The sequence below is a fragment of the Ostrea edulis genome, chromosome 8 (assembly GCF_947568905.1).
Source record: "Ostrea edulis chromosome 8, xbOstEdul1.1, whole genome shotgun sequence".
In the NCBI taxonomy this organism is placed as follows: Eukaryota; Metazoa; Mollusca; class Bivalvia; order Ostreida; family Ostreidae; genus Ostrea; species Ostrea edulis.
The window spans coordinates 63608856-63618274 of NC_079171.1; the positions used below are offsets into that span (position 1 = coordinate 63608856).

Below are 9419 nucleotides of genomic sequence, written 5' to 3' on the forward strand. Positions count from 1 at the left end.
GTGTCCTATCCATCACAGTTATAGCTGTAAAGCGCAGTACAAGGTAGGCTTAACCAAAAACTTCCTGGTTCTGTCAACGCTGCAGTTCAACCACTGCCTTAGAGAAGTTTACACTGACTTCAAAGCTGTCATTTCAATATAGAGACCGCAAAACATTATGGTAAAATTTGTCCTCTCCATACTTATCTGGTCAGATCCATTGAACTTGTTTAGCAGTTGCAAATATTGGTTGATCTGCAGCAATGACAGGAACCTGGTGAGGATTGAGATATGAAACAACTTGTTTGACCTTATCTAGACAATGGCAAATAGTTGGAGCTGAATGTGCTTGTTCTCGGAGCAAGGGCAGTAAAGAAGTGACAGTAACTTGAAATTGGAGACTTTTCATGAAGGCGTGATGTGATGACCACGTTTTATCCATCTCGGCTGTACCTCTTTGTAACCACTCAAAATCTTGTTTTGAAACAAGATTTGGAAGAACTAAATTGATTTGTGTCACAGATGGTTCTGGATTTTTGTGTGTGAAAAAAGCTAGACAGGTCTTGCATTTGCATACGAATCTGTGAGCTTTTGAATCTTATTCACGCTAATATCGACTGGGTGTCGTCGCTGTATTTCTCAATCTCTCTCAAGCGTTGGATGTTGGAAAATAGATATACTTGTCCCATGGAAGAATGCTGTAGCTGTCGTAGCCGTTGGATTGTGTACAGTGTTGTCCATAGCAGCAGTAATGTATTATTGTTTTCTTGAAATGTTTGGACAAACAATACCTTAGGCTTTATATTTGCTTACAGCTGCATTACCAAGCTGCGCTGACACTGCTATCACTCTGTTATATGGAATACTAAGGCCATGGTCATGAAGCGTTTCGATAAGCTTTTTTTCCCTTGTTTTCGAATACACAGACATTCAAAGAAATACTGGAAATGGTGTTTCGCGAAATTTAGAATGTCGGTGTATTTTTGTTTCCTCCTTTTGTTTGGCATAACAGTTATACTGCAGCAGCTGTGAATGGACAAATTAGATTTGTAGACACCAAATATAAGTTATGATTTGATTTTCGCACCGTGTTGAATCATGCACAAAAACTGGAGAAGAAGAGATGGAATAGGATTTTCAACAGTTATCATCGAAAGTTCCATCAAAAGTTGATTTATGATCCATCATGCACCTACGTAAGATCTTTGCTGCTTTTGAGACGTTAATAGCTTCTGAATAACCAAAGACCTCTGACAATGCTATTCCAATGTCTGTTTTGAATGTTAATAGTACATCTCTACCTTTTTTATGGGATTCGAGTTCCGAAATTTCTGATAAAATTTGTTCTTTTAGTCTAGCTGAGTTAACATCGGGATTTTTATTCCCAGTTGTTGCAATCGTTGGCAGTAAAGGTTTACTAAATCTGCCAACCGAAAGACTATCTGGTCCTTCCATGTTCGTTTTATTCTCGATGACATATATCAGCAGCTCTGAGAAAAGTAGAGGAAAGGCTTCCTTTTCTGACTCTGTTTCATCATCGTGATTTGCTCTTCTTGCCAAATATGTTCTTTCTCGATTGTAGAGAGCTGTCAAACAGGAACTGTGATATTTCAACTCCTGTGCAATAACATCCCCTCCACTTAGTGTTGCAAGCAATTTGCCATCATTCAAATTTCGAGCATACTCGTTAAGTCTTTAGTCTAATTGCATTCTCATTGCACATCTCAGCTCAGAAACCGGATCTTCTCTTTCACAAAGAAAACATGCTTTGTTTTCTATGCTTATTCTTCTACTCTTTGAAGGGATCTGAGATTGGCCCTTTGTAACGCCTGACCATTTCCTTGATCTCTCACGCTTGCTGTTGCTTTACATTAATCTACGACTTTGATGGTGTTTTGCATCATACATTTGCAAAGCTTCTTTTCAAATCTAGCATGATTGGCATCTGGTTTATTTTCGTAAACAGAGGAACATTCCTAGCTATCACAGCATAACCATCTTGGTCTTCGATTGTTTCATATCGCGATGGTGGTGATTTCTACTCTTCGGCTTTACCTGACTAACAAAGGCAACATTTGCTCCTGTCTGTAGTAGGCGAAGATACCAGAGGTAATATGTCTGACATTTCTTATACTAGCTAGTATTTTAATAAAGTCACAGGTTTATTCGTTGTGTTCGGGGCCTCCGTGGCCAAGTGGTTAGAGCATCGCGCTCAAAATCACACGGCCTCTCACCTCTGTCGGCGCGGGTTCGCATCCCGCTCGTGTCGGTAAGTGAGAAAGTTTCCCAGTTTACTTTCGGAAGGTCGGTGGTCTCTTCCCAGGTACATTGTATCTGGGTTCTCTCTTCCACCAATAAAAACTGGGCGCCACCATATAACTGAAAAATTGTTGAGTGTGGCGGAAAACATCAATCAATCAATCAATCAACCAATCGTTGTGTTCGTTCGCTATAATTTTCTCAGATAATTTAAGGAAGTTAGTTTCTGAGCTTTTGAGTACAACTGCGCAGGATGCTACAACTAAGTATTCACTGGTTCAATACTGATCCCATTGGTGCAAATATATTGCACATCTATTCCTGAACCCTATCCAGTTGAAAATTGTTGTGTCAATTCAAATTTTGAAAGGGTTTGACAGGGATTATATTTTGTGGCGGAAGGATTCACTAATCAAAAAGCTCTAATTCTGCATGGTATTAGTTTCTGTTTCATCCAATGTGTCGTCTATTTTCATACCCCTATAGTATACGTGTATTTTAGTTTTATAATTTATGATACAGGTAGTTGAGACTTGGAACTAGTTCAAATGTTGTAATTTATTAACTTGATTGATATATTTTTCCAAACAGAACACCGATTCTTAAAAACGTTTTCATTAATTAACTCGAAATTTTGTATAAAAATTCAGTATTTTCGCCAATAATTCAAAAATTTGATCTCCAACCCCCACTTTTTAAAGTTGTATTTATAATTGGAAGACCAGACCTTGAAAATTATGTAAAATTTTAGAAATTGACATTACTCCTAATATGTCCTTTTATACTCTCAATTTTGATATCATGAAGTTTTTCGTATATCAAGTGCAAAAAGGTAATTATTTATTTGCTTTACTAGAATTAATTTCTTTTTTCATCTGTAGTGTTAGAGGACTATATATCTTTTTTATGTAATGATTGATTTGTGTTGCTTATGTTGTGTTGACACTAACAGAAAAATCAAGTTTAATTGAACAAATTTTAAGTGCAAAAAGGTCATGTTTAGAACACTATAGCTCAATAACAAGTCTTGCGATCCCAGTTTTTCTTTTTAATTTCCTAATTTTCCTTCAATGTAGAAATAAAAAAATACACTTCCCAAAAAATTGACATTACTCCAAATATCAGGTGCGAACGTCTTTAAGGCCGAGTTTATCCTTTCACCACCTGAAATTATCTACACGTAAAGCACATTATTGTATTGGATACAACTAGAATCGACCAACTTTTTATAGCTCTACCTCTCGCCCGATCGTTCATCCAGTGCCATTGAAGTCCCGTGCGATCTGTACACCATCTGGATAATTATAGCCCCATTATCCTTGGCTCGGCTTTCCCACGCTGGTACATCCTGTCAATTCATGTGCGACTATCTCACATTCAACTGTATAACTTTATACGATATATAGTTAAAGGGGCTTGCTTGATAGCATTTGGGACACTGATACGCATTTATCACACATTAGCTGACACTGAGCCCCGTGCTGAGTTACACAACAGTGGTGTCACCAGTGTGCCTGGTTGTACTTTGACTTCCACTCATTTAAACAGTAAAAAGAACATTAAAATTAAGAGTGTTTTTGTTTTAAGTGAAAAGAATCATGAAACAATTATGAATGCATCGATATAGTGATGCTACCTAAAAGTTCATGAAGCTAATCATTAGAAAATGAAGAAATAATAAGCTTTTCTCCGCCATATTGGAAAATGGTCGCCATTTTGAAAGTTTCGGTTGGCTAACGGGCTTTTTTGAAACCTGGGTCCTAGGAGACTCTGCATTCAAATTTTGGTGTTTGAATCATAAACTGAAAGATTTCTTCATATGCAGAAACAAAGTGCCGGACTTTAAGAAAAAATTGACTTGAAGGTAAAAAAAAAAAAAAAAAAAAAAAAAACACAGAAAATAGATATATGTCTAAGTTTATGAATTTACACACTGTCATTGAAAAAGAGTTACGGTTTGGACTAGCATTTAGTTTCACTGTCACAAATATGAGGATTAAATGCATAGGAATTTCAATCCACGGTATATATAGCAGCTGAACTGCACTTCCATGCGTACAACAGTTGCACCAAATCCTTTTGATTGATCTACAAACCATAGATCCAAAGTTGAATGAATGGACTATTGTTTTCAAACCTATCAATTATACCATACGTGTAATGATACCCGTATTAATTAGGTAGGAATCCAAATCGAGTCAAACTACTGACAAACAATTGCAAGTTGATGGTACAGGGGTTTCAGCAGTCTCGATTGAAGTCAGCATTTCGCAAATTCTATGGCCGTTTTAACGATCTAGTTCATCCATACAACCGAACACTGAGTCAAATGCTGTCTGACGTGTTTCATACCGATTGTTAAGCCGTTCTTGGCACACTGATTTTGACTACGGATAACTCCGTTTACCTGATCAGGATATCGGACTCATGGCGGGTGTGACCGGTCAACAGGGGATGCTTAGTCTTCCTAGGCACATGATCCCACCTCTGGTGTGTCTAGGGGTCAGTGTTTGCCCAAATATCTATTTTGTATTGCTTATAGGAGTTATGAGGTTGATCACTGTTCGTTATCTTCACCTTTCATTGATCATTGTTCGTTATCTTCACCTTTCATCAGATACATGTATAAATAGTATCTTAATTGACTCTTTAATCTGATTCCCGTTACAAAGCGTTTATGTATTAGGTAATTGTCCCCATCTGACCTCTAATTATGATAAAAGTATCTAACTTGCCAAAATAATGGACTTCAGACCGATTTGATCTTTCCTCGGTTACATGTGTACTGTGCTAACAAAGCAAATTGTTAGCTATACATGTCTTAGCAAAGTAGGGAAAGAAGTTTTCAGAATTTCAGAACAGATCAAGTTTGTCAGCAATTCCGTCATGTCGCCCAAATTACCAACTTCTCTCTGAAAGATAAATAGTTGGGTAAACACGGACCCCTGGACACACCAGAGGAGGGATGAGGTGCCTAGGAGGAGTAAGCATCCCCTGTCGACCGGTCGCACCCGCCGTGAGCCCTATATCCCGATCAGGTAAATGGAGTTATCTGTAGTCAAAATCAGTGTGCCACGAACGGTCTAACAATCGGTATGAAACACGTCACACAGCATTTGATCGTTAGAACGACCATAGAATTTGCGAAACTGCTGACTTTAAACGGGACTGTTGAAACCCCTGTACCATCAACTTTTTTGTTAGTAGCTTGCCTTGATTTAAAAACTGACCATACGCAGAACACGCTCTTGCGAGTCGAATCAGTTGAGAGATATAAACACCACAGGCACGTGACAATGGAATATTGCTACATAAATATGGGAAGTTAACGATGGGGAAGCTGAAATCATCCCGAGGGGCCTCCGTGGCTGAGTGGTTAGAGCATCGCGCTCAAAATCACACGGCTCCCACCTCTAGTCGGCGCGGGTTCGAATCCCCAGTTTACTTTCGGAAGGTCAGTGGTCTCTTCCCAGCTATATTGTATATGGGCTCTCTCTTCCACCAATAAAAAACTGAGCGCCACCAGATAACTCCAAAATTGTTGAGTGTGGCGGAAAACAAAAAAGGGGGGAAATCATCCTATTTGTCATACAGTTGAGTTGTTAGTTTGCCGTTGATGTCTACTTTGATTGAAATAACTAAGTATGAAGCAGAAATGGACGACTCTGCAGTGTCTTTTATTTTGAGCTCGCATGGATATATCGAATCGACATATGAATGAAAGTTATCATTGTTAATAGACAAAACGTCGTCATTAACATGTATCTACATGTCGAATTGACGGCAACACAAGAGGTTTTTCTTCTTCTCATGTAGTAGTTTCTGAATAAATTCTGCTTCATATGAATATAAAAACAGGTCAGCTAACAAAGGAGCAAAATTAGTGCCCATGGGATTTCCAACAGACTATTGGAAGACCTGATCACCAAAGACCACGAAGATATTGTCAATGAGGAACTGTAGCATATTTTTTATTTCAACTTCAGAATACTTGTGTGTGGAATCAGAGTGGTGTTTAACAAAATATTTTTTGGATGACTGATCACTATATAGTTAGATATGAATATGTATATGTATGTATGTGTGTGTATGTATGTATGTATGTATGTGTATATGTATGTAGTATGTAACGCAGTGGTCTAGAGGTTCGAATCCCGGCCGCTACATATCTAAGTCGTTAAAACAGGCAGTGACAATTCCATCGCGAAACGCTCAGCATTAGGTGTGAATGTCACGGGTCCTCGGAGATGGCCTTAAAAACGGATGTCCCGCGTCACAATAGCCACGGTATGGCACACTAAATAACCCTCATGCACTGCTCAATGGCTGTAAGCGCGATTTGAAGTCCTTCACCGGTATTGACGACGTCTCCATATGAGTGAAAAATTATCAGGAGGGACGTTAAACAATATATAGTAATTGTGTTACACCACCCCCGTACCTACGTTCGGGATCGGCATTCCTTTTTTACTCTTCTCGTGCACATGCGTGCAATGTATATTCGGCGATAAAAGCATTGGGCATCCGGCGTCAACAATCAACCGTTCAACGAAACAAATGATGAGGTATTTATGTTAGAAATAATATTCAAGTGGTGTGTTTGATAAAATCTCATCCCACAATGTGTTGTTGCGTCCTTAAATTTAGACTCAGAGTGCGGGTCAGTTTGGCATTCAACCACAATGACTTGCTCCCGGCGTGTAAAAAAAAAAACAACCGTTAACGATCTGTATATATATTTTATCGCGTGACCGTGTTTAAGGGTGAAGCAAAAAATATTGGGCTTTAGAATCTATTTCCATAGCAGGAAACAAAAATAATAAAAATCCCAAAGTTAGCACCTAACGTCATTACGTGCACAGGAGTCGGCAGGTGTATCTGTAAAGGTGCACAATGTAAACAACAACCACTGAGCTTCGCGAACGTAGCTAGCGACAGGAATGCAAGGCGACTTCTACAAAATCAGTTCTGGTGCTTTATTTCGTCAAATACACATCAGCACCCAGTATAGATAACGCCGCACCTAATTTCTGGAACGATTACATTTTTAATTGCTGTCAATGACCCAAAATTCCTACATAAACACATTTTTAAAAAAATTCATTCTCCATATGTTTCGTGTCATGTGTAACAGGAAGGGAGGAAATGCAACGGACCAGACCGGGATTCGTCGAACCCGGGCCTCCAGAATCTCTAGTCGGGTACTCTACTAACTGAGCTATCTGACCACCAGCGATTGAACCCGGCTGACCGCTACACATGTAACCAGTGTTTGCACTTAATGATTTTTACCACAAGCCCATCGGACAAGTAAGATTAGCCCAGTGATTCATTCACACACGATTTGAATTTTCAAGTTTTAACATTTTCATTAAATACTACAATACAAGTTTAAGACGAGAATGCAATCCCTCTTTCAACTTCTAATTCTGTCATTTCAGTCTTATTCTTCGGAATCCTCCAATTTAATTCTTCTAGTTCTTCATCACCACTCTCATTCTTAAAAAAAGTAAAAACTAGGGTTCTTAACTAATAATCATACATTCTGAATGTCTTATGTGGCCGCTTGTGATTTTTTACTTTAGGGTAAAATGCTTACGCCATTATCTATTTTTGTGTTCACTTACAGAATCAATTCTGAATTATCTGAGCCGAACATGAACTCACAATTTGCAATGCTTTCCTTTCTGCACTAGATGCAAAATACGAGACCATCATTGTATTCAAGCCAGAGGCAGTTCTTCTGCCAAACACTCTAATCATTTTCTTTGTCGCTTTGTTTCCTCATACTTCTTGGTGCCAACTTTCTCTTCCTCTGTCAGAACTGGTTGTTTCACCAATTTCCTACCAGGAATCCCTGTATCACACTCTAATAGCGGAATCATAATCTCCGTCGGAAATATGTACTGGTCCACCGGGTATGCGCGTTAATAATTTTTGGTAGCCCGATCCGGATTTTACTAGCCACGGTCATCAGGCTATCGCTTAATTTCGAAGACTGTGTAACGCCATTTGCTGCTGAACTATCGCGGTTGAATTTATAAGAAACCAGAGCAGATTTTGTCACAAATTATGTGATTTACATCATTGTGCATGTATATCATTTCAGGAATATGAGAGGAAGGGGCGGACCTATGAGGGGTGGACTGATGCGACCGCTGGCACCCATGGGAGGGCCTTTCAAGCCTGGACCACCGTAAACAATCATTCTATGAACTGTTAATTAGGTCAAAATAAAATATATGTGTGTTTCCAATTTCACCCCCACCCCCAAAATAAAGTAGGGTAGGTTGGTAAAAACATTTTATTTCATAGTAAAATATTTCATTTGAAATATTAGATTTTGATACACTTTGAATACTTGTCTATATATATATGGTATATACAATTACAAAATTTTACTTTTCAAACATTTTGAAGATCAATAGAAACTGTAGTGAAAATGTAAATCAGAGAAACTTGAGCATAAAGAGAAAAAAATTCCAGTTTTGAAAATTGCAACAAAAAGGTAGGTATAGTTGGGAAACAGGGCACACGCATATATTTTTGTTTTGGCCTTACTTTTGAAATTCAGTTAAAAAATGAGTGGGCTGTCATTTTATATTCATGTAAGAGTTTATATATATGACAACAGAGATATTCAAATTGATTGAGATTCTACAAAGACATTGATTGCTGAAGTTAAAAAGTATTCCTTTAGAATTTTTGAAGGATGTATCTGAGTTTAATGGACCTGTTTTAACAGGCTTCAAAATTATGATGTAGGTCCAAGACTTGTAAAAAGCGTGTCCGACTATGGCACTCATCCGTACGGACTAATGAAAATCTGGATTATATCAATCTTGGATTGGTTAAGATTTTAACAATTGTCGGAGTCTCTTTGGTGTTTGAACTTATGGTCGATTACCTATATGGGTAAGTGTTTGAGTGATAATGACATGCTGACCTTCCATACACATGGACATTTATAAAGGGGTTACGTCAGTAACTCAGAAGCTGAAGATCGTGAAAACAAAACACAATTCACTGTATGGGATCATTTCATAAGAGACTCTGGGTGGACTGGTGCACACCAGTAGTCACTAGTCCGTACGTTCAGATACTTGAAAAGTGAATTTCGAACCCTGTATAATCCTTAAAATTATCTTCAGCTGCAATGTTTGTAGGCCTTCCAGCTGCAA

The 9419-nt window shown here is 38.3% G+C and overlaps 1 protein-coding gene across 1 annotated transcript in view; it reads left to right on the forward strand.

The window, feature by feature from the left end:
* Positions 1-6675: 6675 nt before the first annotated feature.
* LOC125660703 (interleukin enhancer-binding factor 2-like) overlaps positions 6676-9419 on the forward strand; it is a 30899-nt gene continuing 28155 nt past the window's right edge. The window contains exons 1-2 of the mRNA XM_048892441.2: positions 6676-6803; positions 8348-8434. Of these exons, the coding sequence (XP_048748398.1) occupies positions 6796-6803; positions 8348-8434 (95 nt within the window). The 5' untranslated portion in view covers positions 6676-6795. The remainder of the gene's footprint in view (positions 6804-8347; positions 8435-9419) is intronic.